This window comes from Eufriesea mexicana, unplaced genomic scaffold, assembly GCF_001483705.2.
Source record: "Eufriesea mexicana isolate 0111107269 unplaced genomic scaffold, ASM148370v2 scaffold9585, whole genome shotgun sequence".
In the NCBI taxonomy this organism is placed as follows: domain Eukaryota; kingdom Metazoa; phylum Arthropoda; class Insecta; order Hymenoptera; family Apidae; genus Eufriesea; species Eufriesea mexicana.
The window spans coordinates 424,083-446,017 of NW_016917301.1; the positions used below are offsets into that span (position 1 = coordinate 424,083).

At 38.8% G+C, this 21,935-nt stretch overlaps 1 protein-coding gene across 2 annotated transcripts in view; it reads left to right on the forward strand.

Moving 5' to 3' along the window:
* The first annotated feature begins 1,784 nt into the window (after positions 1 to 1,784).
* Positions 1,785 to 21,935, forward strand: part of Fas2 (neural cell adhesion molecule fasciclin 2) — a 48,399-nt gene continuing 28,248 nt past the window's right edge. For both annotated transcript variants that reach the window (XM_017908064.1, XM_017908065.1), the window contains exons 1-4: positions 1,785 to 1,924; positions 9,431 to 9,596; positions 19,670 to 19,839; positions 20,863 to 21,128. In XM_017908064.1, the coding sequence (XP_017763553.1) occupies positions 1,834 to 1,924; positions 9,431 to 9,596; positions 19,670 to 19,839; positions 20,863 to 21,128 (693 nt within the window). In that variant the 5' untranslated portion in view covers positions 1,785 to 1,833. The remainder of the gene's footprint in view (positions 1,925 to 9,430; positions 9,597 to 19,669; positions 19,840 to 20,862; positions 21,129 to 21,935) is intronic.

Consider the following 21,935-nt stretch of genomic DNA (forward strand, 5'->3'; position numbering starts at 1 on the left):
TCGTTGGGCAATTTTAAATTTGATATATTAATTAACATCGATCTTTAGAATCTGATTAAATGGCGGCCGAGAGTCGCCTCTCGAGTGCAAAGGGTTAATACAAAAGCTTCCATCTTCAATTTTGGAAGCTATTTACACCTTTAATTATGAATAATTATTGGTACAAAAGACTGGAAAAAAGGTGTTAAATATTTCTTCAGGATCTCCACTATACTTTTCATAAATTTCGAACACGCAATATCCGGATGAACTTAATCAAATTCAGAAATGGGAAATATATAGAATCGAGATAGTTGCATTTTTCAGTGCATTTAGAAATTTTTAAATATGATACAATTTTATTAATAAAAGAGCTTTCATCTCCAATTTTGGATACTATTTGCACTTTTAATTATGCATAATTATTGATACAAAAAAACTGGGAAAAAGGTGTCAAATATTTCTTCAGGATCTCTACTATACTCTTCATAAATTTCGAACACGCAATATCCGGATGAAATTAATTAAATTCAAAAATGGGAAATATATAGAATCGAGATAGTTCCATTTTTCAGTGTATTTAACAATTTTTAAATATGATATAATTTTATTAATAAAAAAGCTTCCACCTCCAATTTTTGGAAACTATTTGCACCTCTAAATATGGATGATTATTGATACAAAAAACTAATAAAAAGCTGTCAAATATTTTTTCAAGATCTCTACTCTACTCTTTTTAAATTTCGAATACGCAATATCCGGATCGAATGAATTTCTCAATAAGTAATTAAGTAATTAATAATTAACTAATACATGCCTAACTTCAAAAAATATAAAATATAGAATATAGAAATATATAAAATATAAAATATAGAAATATATAAAATATAAAATATAGAAATATATAAAATATAAAATATGGAAATATATAAAATATAAAATATAAAATATAGAATAAAATATAGAAACGAGAGTTCCATTTTCCAGAACAAAATTTCACTAATAAATGTAATTTCAAAAATTCGCTGCCTGGGGTATAATAATAGTATCCATATGGGGTTAAATCATCCCAAGACTTCGAATCCCAAGTGTTCGAATCCCAAAATTTTCATCAGATACCAATTCCACGTGCAACAAGACTAGACTTCCATTATCTTTCCTTAACACTCGAGTCTTTCATTCCCTCATGCAGACCTGCACTATCACCCCCTCCGCGCCATCGTGGCAGCTGTTCTCAAAACGGAGGCCGATTAGCCTTATCGTTGCACCTGCTGAAAACGCCAAGTACAGCTCCTCCTGTACATTCCTCTGCATACTCTAATCGACATTAGGACCCGTGGCTATTAACCCGAAATTGGTCGCTGATCAACGTGCCTCCTAGAACCAGTTATCCCGCCACCTGATCGCATTACCGGTAATTTCAATTACCAAGGCAAACAACGATCCTAAGGTCCACCTTAATCCAGCTGCAACAGCCAGGTAGGACAGGAAACCTCGCGCGAAGCTGGGTATGCGACGTCCGCCATTTTCCAAGGTAAATTTGAAGACTGCGGCGAATTCGCAGATGGAACCACGCGAGATCCACGGACAGATTATTCGCGATCCTTCTATAGACACAGAGAGGCTGCGAGCGGCTGGGAGCACACGCGGTTGCAACGTTTCCTAGTTAGGCCAATTCCGTACTTTCGCTCGTCACGATTAATTAGCTTAATTCTGGCTTCCTGTTGTGCGTACCGGCGGGGCACCCGAGGCTCGTTGCGTGTCACGCCGGCATAACCCAGCCGCATTCCGGCGTCATAGTTGACGCACGTATGTCGTCGTAAAAGCACTCGTGGCATCCGCCGCCTTGCGAGGATGAGCGCCGCCGAGACGTCGATCTGCATTTCCGTGCTTTGCGTGTACGTCCTCAGGGCCACGCCGCCACCCCGCGCCATTAACCACTCGGGTAAGAAGCTCGGATCGACCGTGGTATTCGTTGCGATCACGCGCGCTAACGATCTGTCGGGCCGTGGATCTGACGGGAGGAGGAGAGGCTGATTGGTTTGATTATGATCGAGTAATCTGCTTTCGCGGAATGGTGTATAGACAGGTGGGCTTTCATGCAGTGCAGACGTCTTGTGCTTTTGGACACACAGACGGTAGCAGTTGCATATACTTATCATGTGGGAACTAGTCAGGGTTAGCAGAGTCACTGTTGGATTAGAGAAATTTTTAGTGATCGATACACGAATAGTGGTTAGTGGTATTAGTTTTCTCTCATGGTGCCATTTTATTCCAGGAGCCATTTTTTAGTCCTGCTGCCATTTCAATCGAAGTACCATTTTATTCGAAGTGACATTTCAGACGAGGTGCCATTTTGGTCCAAGTACCCATTTTCTTCCGGGTGCCATTTTATTCCAAGTGTGATCTTATTCGAGGTGTCATTTTAGTCCAAGCACGAGGTGCCATTTTATTCAGTGCGATTTCACTCATGGTGCCATTTTGCGCGTGCTGTTCTATGAGAAACCTATTTCGTTGTAATATCGTTTTAATAACGTTTGATAATTTTAATTTATTGTTACAGCATATACCAAGGAATATTTTAATTTTAATTAGCTATTTTTCTAATATTTCGCATGTGCTATTTTTTAAAAGTATATTATAATCGAACTGATTTATATAGGATTTTTCTTTCATGCGAATCTTCGAGTCATATTTTTATAATAACATTTGCCATGAAATAGGAATTTTAACGCACGTCTAATTTAATGTTAACCACTATCAGTGGCTTCACAGACTTCATAGAGACGTCTCTTTAAATGATGGAATTTGGAGATGCGGAATATAGGGATCATTGGTATTTCGCTAATGGTTGAAGGGTGGCTCATGAATTATACACGAAGGTAGGATGGAATTAATTTGGAGATAATAGTTTCGTAAATTCTAAGTCAATAACCAGGGTATTTTACACAAACCAGATAAACCACAAATCTTTCGCGTCTCGACTTACAGTTAACCCTTCAGTCACCATTTGATAAAATTTCCAAGATCGATGTTCATTAATATGTCAAATAAGGGGGTTTATTTTCGATCACGTGACTTAAATTATGGTTCCATGATAGTTTTTGAAGTACCTCTAAAATAAAAATTTAATGAAAATTTCCATTTTCATATTTTCCAACGATCAAATATAAAATTAACAATTGAGCAACAAATAAATGATTAAATTTCTTAACTAATTATTGAAAATAATTACAGTTCAAAATGAAATGATAAAAATTCATAAATTATTTTTTGAAAAACGATATTAATTACCAGGTTTCGCCATGTGGTAATGGTTAGACATAGAGATCCTGGCCTTAGGGGCCTTACAATGAACGTTCTATTGACAACCTTTTGTATCAAATATACTCTTGTCTGATATACAGCAAAACTACTGACACGATATCGGTGTCTTATAAAAGGGAATTAGGAATACTTCAAATCGGTATACTTTATTTAAACCTTTGCGCCCTTCAGTCGCCATTTAATAAAATTTCGAAGATCGATATTAACACTTTGACTGCCACGTAGGTCATATATGACCGGCCACGGTTTCTCCTGTGACGCCACCGTGGTCATTGGTGACCGGAGCGCTTGAACTGCATTGAACAACATTGAATGAAAATTGACAGTTAGCGTATTTTGAATATAACCGCTAATTAGAAGATACTTTGAAATAAAAAGTGCCCCATTGAACAATTAAAATTTTTATTGGAACGTCACAAAAATATTAGAACAAATCTTGCATCTAGCGGTGCATCTCATGAGGCGTCCTGAGGGAGACATGTGATTTCGGCGTGGCAGTCAAAGGGTTGATTAATATGTCAGACTTTAGATAATGTAACGGTGTGCGAGGTATCGAAATCAGTCGAAACCGAATAATTCTACGTGTTAATTATCATACGATTTCAGCGTCTTACCAAGTTCCTGACAGATTTATATCGTTCGGGTGCAGAGAGGTTTCGATTTGCAAATTGGACGCGAGGAGGTTAGGTTGAGTCATCGGTTGTTGATCGTGGAGGGGGATGTTGTCCGATATTTCTTAAATTTTATTAAATTAAATTCGGGGATGAGGTTTGAAATGGAAAATTCGCTAAGGATTGCGAGTGTTATAATAAAAATTTCGAAAGAGTTGAGAAACTTAGGAAATTTAAGACAGCCATTAACCCTTTGGACTCGAGGAGTGCTTTTCATTCGTTCGCCATTTGATGAAATTTCGAAGATCGATATTAATTGGTGTGATAAATTTGAGATAATGTAACGGTGTGCGAGGTATCGAAATCGTAATAATAATTCTACGTGTTAATTATTATACGATTTCTTATTTCCTGCTCGAAAAGATATCATCAGCTTTATAGCAGAAAATCTTTAAACTCCTACTCTTGTTTAACCAAAAAATCGTCGAGTGCAAAGGGTTAATAATTCAGAGGATTGGTTTTGAATTGAAGTTTCTCGAAATTTGAAATAGATAAAGGGTGTCGGAAAAAATGAAACAATTTTTCCTTCTTTTCATCATTTCATTAGTAATATATATATACAAACATTGGTAATAGAATTAAATTGTTATCTAAATTATTTCATTATTAATTTATATATATATAAACATTGGTAATGGAATTAAATTATTATCTTATCTACACCTCGATAAATTCTCGACTATCTACCCTCGGAAATATCTCGTTTATATATAAGCACACTTGTTCGGAACAAAAATTCTTGCCAACTTTTGCACGTCTAACAACCCTGGTAATTGTCTCCCGTATATTACCTTCGAAGGAACTTCGCAGACGTTCAACTTCATTTAAATATGAAGCCATAATTTACCGTTCTTTGAGAGCAGTCAAAGGGGATGGCAAGTTTAAATGAAGACACGTGCGCACAGGCAAGCGAGTTCTGGTTCCTTTTCTAAATTCCTGGAACCTTGTAAACGTGCCTTGTCTCGTTCGAGTAACTCGTCGAGGCTGGTGCCGTGCTGCGAATAGCTGGAATCGTTGCGATTAGGGGATTCGCGACATGCAGGCACTTATGACTCACTATAATACGGCATGACAGTGCTGTATGATCTCGTGGAACCGAGACGTGAGTCAGGGACGATTTTCTTCAACCCCTATTCACGTAACTCTCCTTACCCTTCTGTCTATACGAGTATAGTACTTTCTCTGTCATTGTTCCCTCGATTTACTTCCTTGTACTTTCTTTGCCTCTTGAAATAATAAATAGACGATGTTTCTTCACTATGACGACGGTGCTATAGGTGTATGTATACTGTGTATCATTTGTACTCGGTGTATACTAGCTACTGCGTGTATTGGTATAAATAGCATGTGCTATAATGTGTCACTGTTATGGATACACTTGCTGGTGGAAGTTAGGTAAATTAGGATGTTTGTATAATTTTTATTTTCTAGAATAACATATACTGGAATGGAAAATACTATACGTGAATAAATATGTCACAACCCTTTACTATAATAATTAAATAGACGATGTTTTATCACTATGACGACAGTGCTATAGGTGTATGTATACTGTGTATCATTTGTACTCGGTGTATACTAGCTACTGCGTGTATTGGTATAAATAGCATGTGCTATAATGTGTCACTGTTATGGATACACTTGCTGATGGAAGTTAGGTAAATTAGGATGTTTGTATAATTTTTATTTTCTAGTATAACATACGCCAAAATGGAAAATAAGTCACAACCCTTTACTATTATCATTAAATAGTCTTCAACCCCTTCCTATATAGAACAAAAAAATATAATTATAATTTAATATTTAATTACCTCCATTAATTAATATAATAATGACTGAAATAACTATAGCAGAATAAACAAACCTAGAAACTAATAATTGTAAACTTAGAAATCATTCTGCACCCCTTTTTGGGGTCCTAATTCACTGTTTAGATTACAATATGAAAGTAGCCTAAATCATACCTAATGTCTCATTAAAAAATTTTTAAACCTACGAATTCCATCTAAAAATAATTTTATTTTATCTCATTATAAACTAATGTTATGCAAAATAGATAATGAAACGTTTTTATTTGTATTTTTAATTTAGTCGTACAGGGTGTCCAATTTAAATCTGTAAACGAAAATTGCCCGTTAATCCTTTGCACTCGAAATTCAAAGATTCTCTACTAAAAAACTGACGATACTTTTTTGAGCAGTAAATAAAGAATTATTTGACTTCAATACCTCGCATACGTTACATTAAATTTGATATATTAATTAATATCGATATTTCAAATTTTATGAAATGGTGACTGAATCTTACCTCTCGAGTGCAAAAGGTTAAAAATATTTTCAACAGGGTCGTGAGGTAATGGAATTATCCTTTTATCAAACGGCATCATACTAGGATTATATTTTTGTAGAGAAACGTCAAAAGCGTTGCGAAATGACGAAATTACTTTGTAAGCATCCATTCTCTCTTGTCGAATAGGCAAACATCGTGTCGCGACGTCAAATGCTATCACGGAGGCCAGACTTGATAGATGACATTTTCCCCAGCGTGTACACCGTGTACGGTGTCCTGAAAAAGAGTCGTAAACCACAGACAATTTTTTCCACCCCCGTGTGACTGCTCTTTGTTCCCGTTCCCGTTATTCTCTCTGTTTGCGCACATTTTTCCGTGTCAATTTGCACCACTTTTTACCCGTTCCCGACCCCCCGCGCCTTCCTTCCTTCGCTCCAAGATACGCCAGAAGTCGCCGCAATATGTTTCAACGAATGTCCCGTATTCCTAAAGGCGACGCAGCACGCGTCGTGTCGCCATGATAAATTCAGGAGGAACGGATATTCCTCGTTGCACCGGCACGAAACGATTTTCCTAAAGTCCCCTTACGAGGAAATTGCACTTTTCTCGGTCACCGAGTATCTCGTTCTCCGCTCGTTTCTTTATTTTCATGAACGAAATCAGCCCTGGAAATTGCTTCTCCTACCCATTATTGCTGCTAAGACCGCGTGGTCTACGGGTTTTATTTGTAATTCGGTTTTGGTAGAACGGAGTTGCGAGATAGATCAGACAGGGGGGTATAGATACGTCGAGGAAGATTAAGATAAGATAGTACGTTCTATAATTCGATATATGCGAAGATTATATACCCTATGCGAGAAATGGGGTATGAAAAGAATTCGAATCGCGTGAAAAATAAAAAATTACCTGAAAAAATCATGTTAGATTCTGCTTTCTATTTCGTCTCGCAACTTTTGTCACACGGTGTATATTTCAGTGATGTGTGTGTGTCATACTACTGCATTTAGAATCATTTGTAACGACAATGAAAAGTCAGACACTATTATGAACGAATATTAAATTAATTCCGCTCGCAGAGGCTTTGTAGTGCGTAACAACGCTGCGCCATCTGCCGGAGAGAATCGGTACTACTCACTGGCTGGTCAACCCAGCATGCGGATATTAGTTGTAATGAGTAACTGTTTTAAGAATCTAAATCTATATTATGATAGTTCTCTAATTTTTATTGAAAACGCGACCTGATCATGCAGCTAATTATCAAGATGACAGTATTTAGTTGAGATTAGGTTAGGTTAGGTTAGGTTGGGAACTTTCAAAACGAGACGGAACGAGAATTTTTTTTCGCGATCAAGCATCCCCGAAAACATCTAACACTCTTGAAAATGTCTCAGATTTCGGAAAATTTGAGGAAATATCGGGTCAGTATGTCAACAAAAATGGCCACCTACTTCTATATCTAATCGTCAACCGAAATATTAGGGTTGGTTGAGGTCACGAAACTTTCCCAGGATAAGATTGAACAGGAACCCCGAAAATAATCGAAATTTCGGAAAATTTTGAGAAATACCACGTTGTCATTTTTCAAAAATGGCCGCCTGTTTCTACACCTAATCGTCGACCGAATATTAGGATTGGGCGAGGTCACAGAACTGTCAGAACAAGGAGGGGGACACGATTTCCGAAAATGTTCGGAAATTCGGAAAATTTGGAGAAATACCACGTTGTCATTTTTCAAAAATGGCTGCCTGTTTCTATATCTAATCGTCGACCGAATATTAAGATTGGGCGAAGTTACAAAACTGTCAGAACAAGGAGGGGGACACGATTTCCGAAAATGTTCGGAAATTCGGGAAATTTGGAGAAATACCTCGTTGTCATTTTTCAAAAATGGCCGCCTGTTTCTACACCTAATCGTCGACCGAATATTAGGATTAAACAATGAAAAGTCAGACACTATTATGAACGAATATTAAATTAATTCCACTCGCAGAGGCTTTGTAGTGCGTAACAACGCTGCGCCATCTGCCGGAGAAAATCGGTACTACTCACTGGCTGGCCAACCCAGCATGCGGATATTAGTTGTAATGAGTAACTGTTTTAAGAATCTAAATCTATATTATGATAGTTCTCTAATTTTTATTGAAAACGCGACCTGATCATGCAGCTAATTATCAAGATGACAGTATTTAGTTGAGATTAGGTTAGGTTAGGTTAGGTTGGGAACTTTCAAAACGAGACGGAACGAGAATTTTTTTTCGCGATCAAGCATCCCCGAAAACATCTAACACTCTTGAAAATGTCTCAGATTTCGGAAAATTTGAGGAAATATCGGGTCAGTATGTCAACAAAAATGGCCACCTACTTCTATATCTAATCGTCAACCGAAATATTAGGGTTGGTTGAGGTCACGAAACTTTCCCAGGATAAGATTGAACAGGAACCCCGAAAATAATCGAAATTTCGGAAAATTTTGAGAAATACCACGTTGTCATTTTTCAAAAATGGCCGCCTGTTTCTACACCTAATCGTCGACCGAATATTAGGATTGAGCGAGGTCACAGAACTGTCAGAACAAGGAGGGGGACACGATTTCCGAAAATGTTCGGAAATTCGGAAAATTTGGAGAAATACCACGTTGTCATTTTTCAAAAATGGCTGCCTGTTTCTATATCTAATCGTCGACCGAATATTAAGATTGGGCGAAGTTACAAAACTGTCAGAACAAGGAGGGGGACACGATTTCCGAAAATGTTCGGAAATTCGGGAAATTTGGAGAAATACCTCGTTGTCATTTTTCAAAAATGGCCGCCTGTTTCTACACCTAATCGTCGACCGAATATTAGGATTGGGCGAGGTCACAGAACTGTCAGAACAAGGAGGGGAACACGACTCCCGAAAATATTCGGAATTTTGGAAAATTTTGAGAAATACCGTGTTGTCATTTTTCCAAAATGGCCGCCTGTTACCAGAAACGCAATCTCTCCGTTATTACGTAATTACGCGCGTTTACCCGTGAACAATTAAAGCGCCCTGTCGCGTGAAGTCATCCCCGCCATCTTAGAATTATTGCAACCCCTGTTGCGCCTTTCCGAGGGCGAAACTTGACGCTAACGATCCATTCCTAGTCCGTATAACGAGCGGTCACGTCTGAATTTTGCTTACAGCTTACGCGGCCGAGCCATCCTTGGAAATCCTGCCGAGCGGGGACATACAGACGAAGGCAATCGGGAAGAGCATCATCCTAACCTGCAAACCCATCGTCGAAAACACGAAGCTGGTCTCGAACATACAATGGTTCGATCCACAGGACCGCGAGATCGACTCATTGAAGTACGTATGTCGAACGAGTGTTATCAGGTCTAGGATTTAGGCTTAGCATTCCCTAATTTTCTGAACATACATTCGAATGTATGCTACCTCGCTGTATTCTCGTCTGAGCTGGGTGTCTTTTGGAATTTTTGATGGTTAAAAATTCTGCCATCAAGTCCGGATCTAGTCGTTTACTATGACAGATTTACTATGATTTGACAGAAAATTATGAGCGAGAACAAAATTATTTTTCTTGGGGTTTAGCCTATTTTTACTCAGCCCTGGAGTACTATAACCAAATTTAGAGATGATTCCATTTTACTTATTTTATCGAAATATTATTAGACACTATAAACCAGTGATGACGAAGTTCTTGAACTTGGTCTGTCAAAATTTATCTAGTACTATGTCATATCTAAAAATATCCATAATTTCGCGCTATTTGTATGTCTATTAAACAAAGAGGTATATTTTGGATATATTCGATTTATATTAAAACGATGTAATATAAATTTGTATTTTATATTTATTATTTCATTCGGAAAATCGAAAAATATTCTTTTAATTGTTGCTGTATGTTTTTGATGACATTTCTACTATATGGTAACTCAACAATTAGCAATTAATAATTGCATCTTTATTTTACAATTTATGTATCTTTTGTAATTTTTGATGGTTAAAAATTTTTGATGGTTGATGAAGAAATTCTTGATTTTGATGGTTCGTATTATGTATCTTTTGGAATTTTTGATGATTGAAAATTCTGCGATTTGTTCATTTACTGTGACAGATTTACTATGATTTGACAGAAGATTATCAGCGGGAACATAATTTTTAATATATACTTGTATGTTCTTATGGTTCTCGCCTATTTTTAGTCATCCCTAGAATACTATAACCAAATTTAGAGATGATTCCATTTTACTTATTTTACCAAAATATTATTAGACAGTATAGACAAGTGATGACGAACTTCTTGAGCTCGGTCTGTCAAAATTTAGCTAGTGCTATGTCATATCTAAAAATATCCATAACTTCACGCTATTAGCTACATTTTTGATATATTCGACTTATATTAAAACGATGTAAAATAAATTTATATTTTATATTTATTATTTTATTTGAAAAGTCGAAAAATATTCGGAGTTATTCAAATCTTCTTTTAATTGCTACTATATATTTTTGATGACATTTCTACTATATGGTAACTCAATAATTCGCAATTAACTCTTTGCACTCCAGAGGTAAGCCTAAGTCACCGTTTAATCAAATTCGGAAAATCCATGTTAATTAACATATTAAATCTAAAATAACCTAAGATTGCATTGAATGTGGAAACAAAATAATTTCAAGTCTTAATTTATACTCCATTCCTTATTTACCGTTTCAAAAATATCCTCGACGTTGCAGCAGAAAATCTTCGAATTGCTATTTCTCTGTAACGAAAATAATAATTTAAAAAAGGATTAATAATTGCATCGTTATTTTGCAATTTATTTTCCATCCAAAATGTCTCAGCCTGTCACAGTTTCGCCATCACTGGTATAGTCAAATCTACTTTGCAGATGTTGCAATGATGCTATTTTGAATCCGATACAATGACATAACAGGGCATTTCTGGAAACTTCGCTCTGTTCATTCACCGAATTTAATTCTGTTAATTGTGAGACGACGGGGTATACAGCTGAAAAAGGGTTGACAAATGGCGTCTCTTCGACTGTTCATTCGAGGCAACGGCAAACGTACTTGTTCGTGTCTGAGAGATAATTATAGAGAGATAAAAGGGATCACGTCAGCTGCAACAAACGTTAACGTCGTCCTGTGGAAGCTTCGATAAATGTAACGAAGGGTCGTCGGTTTATTAAATTCTATAGATCCGCGAAAACGTGGCACGCAGTTTGATCGCCATAATTCAAACCATGTCGTCGTGAAACGCGAAAATAGAAAGGAAAGGGGAAAATATCGCGACAGCGCGAACAAACGTTTGTCAAGCCAGACGAGAATATACGAGCAAGGGAAGTTCACGCTTTTGAGCTTTTTTCGACAATAACAGAGCCACCTTTAGCGGATAATTTCGAAAGAAGAGTATAACGGGTACGGTGTAATTTTTTCCCAATTTTAATACGAATTTTTGACAGGCAATCTTGAATATTATTTTTGTACGTCAAAAACATAGGAATTTCAACAAATTTGACCAATAATGGAGAAAATATTAATCATCGATTAATTAATCATTCGTATAAATATTATTTTTATATATTTAAAATATAATATGTTAGTGAAAATTGTCAATTTCGAAATAATTTGGAAATTAATTATATTCGATCTTTGGATATTTGAAATCTAACAAATTCTAAATTATTCGGAGAGAAGAATATTTATCTACACAAGAGATCATCAGTCTCAAAAAATTACACTCAACCCTGCATACGCGCCTAATTAACATGTAACTCGTACATTTTTTTCAATTTTTTTTCTCTTTTTATTTCTCTAAAAATTACACACGAATAGCAACACGACCAACACGCAGCACTAATTTAACGAATTTCTGTCACTTGTTTTGCACACAGACTCGCTGTTATGCCGATCGAAAGGCGAGTATACAAAACTCAATTCAAGACTATTACACGCAACCCCGTAGTGTCGTGCCATGCCCTCTGTTTTGCGATGGTCGTCCCCTCTAAATATACTCTAGGTGTCAAATCACTCTCAAATCAGTACAGTAAAATATCTCACAAGGGATAGAGCTTCTAATTTTTCTAAATTATAACAAAAAAAAAGATGTTTTTGGAAAAGTTGTTCATGAACATATATATATACTCTACCCCCCCCCCCCCACCATCGCTCCATTTGCCAAAAAATATATACAGGTGACCCTCGTATAACGTATACACAAATACAAATATGTATTAAATATTTACCATAAAAATATATTGTGAAAATGTATTTACATGCAAGCTACAAACACACCCTGTCACCCCCATAGATATCTAAAGAATATTATCTTTGAAGATAATAATAATTAGATATCTATGTTTCTAGTTTTATTATTTTTCAATTTGCTGGTTAATACGAAAATATATTCTTCCATAATTAAGTAGAGAAATAATATTTCTAAATCGTGTTTGTAGAACATAACCTCAAATTTTTTGAAACCCGATATCCACGTTACACAAATGTTACTTGCACTTATTTACATACAAGTTATAAACACACTCTGCCACCCACATAGATATCCAAAGAATATTATTTTTGAAGGTAATAATAATTACATACCTATGTTTCTAGTTTTATTATTTTTTAATTTCCTGATTAATAAGAAAAAATATATTCTTCCATAATTAAGTAGAGAAATAATATTGTTAAATCGTGTTTGTGGAACATAACCTCAAATTTTTTGAATCCTGATGTCCACGTTACCCAAATGTTGCTTGTACTGCATGATTATATAGTTATTACAAAATAAATAAAAATATACTCTTCCACGCCTAAATAAAGAGTGAATATCTTTAAGTCGTGCTTGTGGAACATAACCTCACTTTCGTAACTCTATTGTAACTTAGGTTAGGTTTCGTATGACGCGATATTTTTCCGAATCGATGTCCACGTTATACAAAGGTTACCTGTATTTTGTGTATCACGCAATATTCATGTCAGATCATTGCAAGAACATTTTTTCGTGCTTTCGATCCCTTGCGAGAGACTCCATCGCACTCACACGAACAAAACACCCTATATATGTATATACCCATAGAGTTACTTTAGAGTTTCCGTTCACCAAACTTAGAAGACTCTGTCTTTCTTCGCCATGCCCACATGTACACATAGTCACTCGCACACCATCAAGTAACATACCCTGCCAGCCATCAGTCCCCACTCTCTCTCTCTCCCGTGGCTGATTTACGTCTGGTTCAGCCCCTGTACGGAGCTCTTAATTGCTGCAGGTCCGCCCGATTGTTCTGCGAGCTAAGCGTTGCTCATTAAGCTGTTCGAGAAAGTTTTCAGCCTTCCGTGGCCAAACTGACTTCGCGTTGTATTTGAACGCTTAAACGGAGCCAACCCCCGCAAGAGCGGCGGGTTGAGCTGACGCAAGAAAACCCCCTGGCCAAAGTAGACGTTGAACGATGCTCACCTCGCGTTATGAGAACGTGTTATTCAATGACAACAACAGCGGGCACCTGAGCAATTGAAAGGTTCCGTCAGGACGCGTTGGGTTCAGCGGGGTCAGTGGTGTCCATGAGCAAGAGAGGTCTCTTGCGAGATGAACGAGGTGAAGTTAGGTCCTTGACTATGACACTTTTCAAGATTTTACTATCTTCGAACTCGTTGACGAGTTATTGCTGAGAAGAAGCGGGAAATTTGAACGACTCTAGGTCTATTTTGAGGTTACGATATTATTGCACTGTTAGACGCGAATTTTAATCTGTAATATTCGATAGGTAACCTAAATTGCTCTATCACCTTTAGTTTTTGGTGAGTTTTTCTAAAAGGACACTATTTTTAGGTAAAATGAAGTATTACTTGAGAAGTGAGAATGTTAGGAGGTTCATTCTTGTCTTAGGTGAGAGTTAGCTGAGAGTTGGGTTGATGACAGCTATTTGTGAGGAACCTGGTGTAGCAGTTAGTACAGTCTGTGACTTATTTTGGGGGTTTCTGTAAAATAATGTATTTTAAGTATATTGGTCAGAGCTACACTGGATTTTGATTAGTTTTGCAGTGGGAAAATAAAGATCCAGGTCCTAAGGACATGTCAGACATATGTGACACTGTCAGTGTCTTTGAGCTAATTTTAAGACTATCGTTGAATTAATTCCTACTTATTCGAAGAGAAGAGATTCAAAATTTAAATATTTATTTATTTATTTATTAATTGGGATAAGCAGTTAAATCTCTGGGTTGCGTCTCGGATGACGAATCACGGCTGCAGTGAAATTCTAACGTGTGTCTTGTTCGATATAGGCTATACAGAAATTAAAAAATACAATTGGAATTTGGAAAATAAGTTCTTCCACTCATCGTTAGAGAAATTTACTCCAAAGTAATCCCTCAAGGGCCCTACAAACTATACATATCTTCTGAACAAACGTACACTAAGACAAAATGCACACTGGGTGTTCCTGTTTGTTTCTGTAATACATTTTGTACACTCTACGTGTTGCACGTTTCCTGACACCCCAAGTACGAGGAAAGTCGTTTCCATGGAACGTGGTTCACAAACATTGCGGGAGAAGATGCAGTGATACATCTTCTGACTTAATCTCCTGTAGCAGGTGTCACGGGAAATACACCTTTCTTCCTTCTATCTCTTACATACAGTGATTCCCTCGCTAGGGGCCTCAAAAACATCATGGCAATGATCATTTGCAGTGCTACAGTAACCTAATAGGTCCACATAGCAATTGTGCGACCCATTAGGTTGAGTTACACATCATTTGCTAGATCATGCATATATATATACACACACAAACAGTACATTCTCGTTGCAATATTTTTATGGATGCAGTGTCTCTGAATCCTCTAACGTATCTATACTATGTTCAACGAGAGTTAACAGGAAATATAAACCAAACTGTCACGTGATCGATGCTGTGGTCGCAGATAAGTGACTGCTGAACGTGGATGCTCAGGGTCGACTTTTAGACATCCTGAATAGGGACCCTTGCATACAAAGCCAGCCAAATTTTCTTCAAAATTTTCGATCTCGCACCTGGATCAGCTCGGACACAGGTCTGACATTTTAACCCTGATCTAATCATGCGTCCTTCACGTGCAGCTGTTCATATTCCCTGTCAATTCTCGTTGAATGGAGTATACATATATATATCCAACTGTCTCATAGCATTACAAAATTATGACGATCCACCTCCAACACGACAACAAATTGTATAGCACGAATATTTCCACCACCCTATATTCGCAAAAATAATTCCAAATTTCGTTAAACACGATCTTAACATAGAACGGATTAACCGGAAATTATAAAAGGATTAAGCGAAAGAATCCATTCGATTGAACGAGTGCAGAAATATGTTTATACTCTCAAGGACAGCGCTCACCAACTGCATCCCCACTCCCCCGCACCGTGTCCCAACTCCACCGCGCCGTGTCCCAACTCCACCGCGCCGTGTCCCAACTCCACCGCGCCGTGTCCCAACTCCACCGCGCCGTGTCCCAACTCCTCCGCGCCGCGTCCCCACTCCTCCCTAGCCGCGCGGCAGTGGGGGAAGCGGCCTTGAGCGTGCAGTCGATTTCGAGCGCACAACAGCGGCAATTTCATCGCGCGTATGCCAGCAATTAATCGAAACAGACAGAACGCGAGCAACTTGCAAGTTCCCCTCGTGCTCAGCTAGAACAACGCTGCGTCAACGGAACCATCGTGTTATCCAGGCACGCGTGGTCCCCACTGTCTTCTCCACCGCGTTTGCCAGCCATACCGCCGATCGATCCACGTGCCTAAATAATGTATCGCGGCGCGCGTCTTGCAAATATTGAACCGCGCGATCAAACAATCCAACGAGCGTTAACCTCGGTAACTGATTCGTCGGATCGCGTGTTTGCCCGATTACGCGGACCCCGAGCGATTTGCATAATTATGTCCGCTCGTCGCAGCGAGTAATGGCCGATAAATTCAGCGCGGGACGCGTGTACCGGCCGAGAACCATTTCATTAATCGTACTTACAGCCCGTGTTCCCGATTAGGCAAGAAGAAAGGGTATTATTGCATAATCGCCGAGCCGGCTATCACCCTCATCGTCGCACGTAGACAGACGCACGCGTACATGCCCCAAACATGTTCCAAAGTGTTTCCCCCTTTTTTTCTTCCTCTCCATTTTCTCTTTCCTTTTTCCTCCTCTACGTTCCACGTAGCCTTTGTTGGTCCACCATAAACGCCCGTGGAACGCTCTCCTTTCGGCTAATGGCGATCTCAAGAGGAGCTTTGAAGTTGGGTAATCGCGGATGGTTGTTGGGTGATACCACTCGCGGTCGGAGGTGCTGCTGGGCTGTGACGTCCTGACGCGTTGCACGACGGCTCTTTGAGGTGGTTGGGTGGTTAGGCACCGGATGACAGTGTCTGCAAGAAGAGACCCAGTGTTTTTGAGCGCGAGGATAGATGGACGCGTTATTACTTCATCTGGCACACTCTTTTATCCTGTCCAAGTCAGTCTGACCAAAGATGAAGACTCTGAACTCTGGACTGAAGATTGTCACGCTGTTCATTGCCTCGGTCTCACCTGTAAGAATAATTGTCGGGATTTCGGGAAGGAAATCGAAGCGTTTAACGTGCAGGGAAATAACCATATTCAAATGTACTGCAATAGATATATGAAGCCCAATCCAAGTGAAATATATACACTTGTGATAATGTAAAAAAAGAGCTTTAAACACGCCTCTATGGGTCACAATACTTTAAAAGCGTTCTATACTGTTCTCGATTAGAGACTGACAGCAGGCTCTTTTAAACCTAAAAACCGACCTCTTCATGCCTGCATAGTATCGAAGGTTCTTGAAGTCCTAAGATAGGTATTAGCCTACAACCTCTAATAGGCCTGTCACTATTGTTGCATGACCGTAGTTAATTTACAATAATAATCTCATAGACCATTTGATGGTCTAGCACAATCGACTTTCTTCAGTCATAGCCACTCAAATCATCGAGAAATTAATGGCCTTATAGTGAAACCATTGAACGTCGTACATATTTCATACTTGTAAACATCGTTTACATTTCGTGACCAAAATTTTTACCAAAAACAGAACTCGATGGCCAAAAAATATTTGTATTATTTATATGGATGAGTGGTGATGTTAGGAATTCGTCTGTTTATCCAGGAATTGGGTTCTTCAATCATGTTATAGCTGTTCAAGACGTTAAGGAGTTAGTGGCCTTATAGCGAAACCATTGAACGTCGTACATATTTCATACTTGTAAACGTCATTTACATTTCGTGACCAAAATTTTTACCAAAAACGGAACACAATGGCCAAGAAATATTTCTATTATTTATATGGGCGAGGAGTGAGGTTAGAAATTCGTCTGTTTATCCAGGAATTGGGTTCTTCAGTCTTATTATAGCTGTTCAAGACGTTAAGAAGTTAGTGGCCTTATAGCGAAACCATTGAACGTCATGCATATTTAGTACTTTTAAACAGGGACTATTTCGTGACCAAAATTTTTATCAAAAACAGAACTCGTTGGCCAAAAAATATTTCTCTCATTTATACAAAATGGCGTACCACCTGATCACCAATCTCATTTACAAGCAACAAAAAAGCTCGCATCTGCTCGTGTGAAGTGACCTCAGGAACGAACTCGATGGCTGAGGTTACTAAACACGGACTCTCGAGTGAAGATCCTCGAAGTGGAGTGGAGCTTGTCTAGCCTGAACGAGGCTTAACAAAGAGAAGGAAACAATGGACAGCCGGAGCCAGGGCCGTGAGTGGTGTACCATAACCCGAAAGCCAGCAATCCGTCCGTAACCCCGGCTAATCGCGGCTGAACCCTGCCAACGATCGAATCCGTGATCAGCCCGGTTACTTTTACTCCCTTTTCCCTACGGCGTGTCGGATCACCGATCTCTCGATCTCGCGCGTTTCCTAATCGAAAGGGTTCATTAGAGCGTATCTCTGCCGGCCATTGGGTGGGGGAGTGTTGGGTCGGATTCGCATCGGAGCTATTCATTACGTCGCGATTCAGCATCTCCGTGTGTACCAACAACCTTATCTCCGTCCCCACTACTCTGTCATGCGGTGTTGTTAAATTGTGTGAATCCATGTGAATGCGTCTCGTTTGTACCGGTTTCCCGATCCGTGTGCAACACGGAACGACGCCGAAATTGCCGGCTGTCCGCGTTCACCGGCCCTCCAGGATCCAGCCAGCGTCTACGGGGATACAGGCTCTTGCTTCGATCTCGCTCTTACGTCGAATTAAGGTCGATCGATCCGCGAACCTCGGCTGATACCCCGGTCCCATCGATCCGAATTCGACGAGACCCCACGCTGTTCACCGCGTGTACAACCCCCGCCTCGTAACGATATTTCACCGATATCGGCTCGGTGTTTCGCGTTAGAATACGGATTAGATGTTTTGCCAACGATTTATGCGCTCCTGGATGCGCTCCGAATATTTCCAGCCACCGGCTCGCCGCGCGTTCTGGCTATCTCGCGCCACGATTTCGCTCCGCTTTGCTTCTTTTAACCATTTTACATTCTTGGAACACGGATACAAATTTTCTCCTGATAATTCGATTAATTTTCAAGCGTTGTTCGAAGCGAAAGAAATTTTTGCGGATTTCTTTTTTTACGGAAATTCTTATTTAACCCCTTGGCTACTGTGGGCGCTTAGAAACTTTGCGTTTGTGACACAGAGGGCGCCTATAGGCGCTCGGTGTAGTTTGGCTTTATGACACGGAGGGCGCTTGTTTTCACAAAAATGGCGGACATCGTAACTCAATTCCTGCCTTATGGTATGACCACTACGTATCAAAGTTTGCCGTAGTCAAGGGGTTAAACTGCTTTCTTTATTTTTTAATTCTCATTTACATTTTTTGATATTCGAATGGAAGCCCAATATTTTCTTTTTTTAATGTGACAAAGAAAATTTGTGAAGAAGTTTTTCCATTTTATTCGAATTTATTATTACTGAGTTTAGTACTCTAATTTTTATTAAATAAATGGGTCTAAATTTTTGTTTCGTTTGAAATATTTTTTAATTTTCTTTTGGGATTGTTGTTACTTAAATAGAGTTAAATGCTTAAATTTGCAGTGTATTTAAATTGGTATCTTGGTTTAGAGCTTTTCTTTCCTTTTCGCTGAGCGTCAAGTGGTTAATCCTTTCTTCGCACAGTGACTCCATCTAGATAGCGTTAGTCACGTGCGCACATATGCGTCTAATTAGCCCATCGATTAGATCTCTAATTGTACCTTGCGAAACACTGAGCCACTTTCTGTTCACTCTGCAACACTATCCATCCGGACATGTCACTCATCGTCACCACCATCATCGTTGATAGTATGTTATCATCGTTGGAATGGATGTGCAATGCGTAAAGCTGGTCTGACGGTTTCTAACAGTGATTTTTAATCGTTCCATACAGCTCGTACCCGGCCCATTCGAAGCCGTCGATGTACACCGAGATGCACCAGGGTAAAATCTTGACCCTGTTCTTCAACTCTCTGCAAGAGCAGCAGGCCGGGAAGTACACGTGCAAAGCCACTTACGCGAATTCGATCCAGCTGCACAAGTCCGTGACAATCGATGCCATAGGTGAGCAAAGGTCTTAGACAAAATTGGATTTTCACGGATTCAATGTCCACCGAGTTTCACGTAATATATATATATATCTTGCTTCCACTCTCGCTTGTGTACCAACTCGTGACCCAAGTTTGAACAGATTTTGAAGTTAAACATCGAGTCCTGGATCTGAAACTAGATACTTGTATCGGTTTAACCGTGATTCGATATTTGTCCCTTTCTTAACCATAAGTGGGTTGCTATTACGAGAGAAAAATTGCAATTTATGTTTTGGAAAGTTCAGAATTTCGATGCAGTATCTGATTTATATTTCCTGAAACTCGTTCTAAAAATTATAGAGCTCTCTGTGAAGTTGAGTTAGACAGATGACCAATTAATTTCGGGAAAATAACTCGTTTCCTCAGAGAAATGTTATCATGACAGGCAATGTGGTGTCAAACACTATAATAGGTAGCTTCGAAGACATTTGGCAATTGAAATTACTATCATAGAAAGCATCTCTGATGACTTATTAATGTTTTGATCTTCCTGTCTTCGTCCAAAGTCTGAAACTAATTGGTCACCTGAATATCTTGCTCTGCTAGAGCACAGAAATCTGTCAAAAGTCTCGCTGACAGCTCTGTTTTGATCTGCAGAAACGTTCGAAAGATCACAAAGCTCTCACGAGTGAAGTTAGCCAAATGACTAATTAATTTCAGAAAAATAATTCGTTTCCTCAGAGAAATGTTATCATGACAGGCAATGTGGTGTCAAACACTATAATAGGTAGCTTCGAAGACATTTGACAATTGAAATTACTCTCATAGGAAGCATCTCTGATGACTTATTAATGTTTTGATCTTTCTGTCTTCGTCCAAAGTCTGAAACTGATTGGTCACCTGAATATCTTCCTCTGCTAGAGTTCAGAAATCTGTCAAAAGTCTCGCTGACAGCTCTGTTTTGGTTATTCACCACCTGGAAAAAGGTGCGAAAAATCGTGGAGGCAGTAGCAGAGGTTAAATGATATAGTTATGAAGAGTAATTACTGTTTGGCAGTTGCGATCACTTGGGAGAATGCGCCGATCAATCAATACCCCATCCTGGGAGAGGACTTCTCTATTCTGTGCAAAGTGCGGGCCAGGCCTTCGCCCTCGGTCGACTGGCTGTACAACGGCGAGTTAATTAAAACGAACGATCACTACATTATAGAAACGTTTGCCCTGAAGATCAAGAACGTCCAGGAATCCGACGACGGCATCTACACTTGCCGAGCTTCCGTGCAGGCTACGGGAGAGCTGCAGGAACGAGACATCCACGTCGAGGTGAGTATCCTCTGCTCATCAGGCTAACCGTGTTCCAGTTACTATTACAGATAAACTTTCCATTTAACTGTAGGAAAAATTCGTAACTTAATTTTTCGCGAAATTTTGGTAGCCTTTGCATCTTGTACCTGCAAATTTCGGTTGCATTTCTGTTCTAGAAAGTACTATACTTATGGGAATATCTGTTCACTAGTCAGGGTGCTCTTATAGAACAATTAATCCTATTAGAACTATAGAGAAATTCGTAACTTACTTTTTCGCGAAATTGCGGTAGCCTTGACACCCCTTCTATCTGCAAATTTCCATTGTATTTCTGTTCTGGAACGTTCTGTACTTATGGCAGCCATCTATCCACTAATTAGGGTAACCTTACAGAAAAATTGATCCCATAAAACTATAGAAAAATTCATAATTTACTTTTTTGCGAAATTTTGGAAGCCTTTGCACCTTGCACATGCAAATTTCCAATGCATTTCTGTTCTGGAACGCACTATACTTATGGCAGCCATCTGTCCACTGATTAGGGTGACCTTACAGAAAAATTAATCCTATAAAACTATAGAAAAATTCGTAACTTACTTTTCGTGAAATTTCGGTAGCCTTGACATCTTGCACCTGCAAATTTCCATTATAAATCTGTTCTTGAAAGTGCTATACTTGTGGGAATATCTGTCCACTAGTCAGGATGCTCTTATAGAACAATTAATCCTAATAGAACTATAGAAAAATGCGTAACTTACTTTTTCGTGAAATTTCGGTAGCCTTGACATCTTGCATCTGCAAATTTCCATTACAAATCTGTTCTTG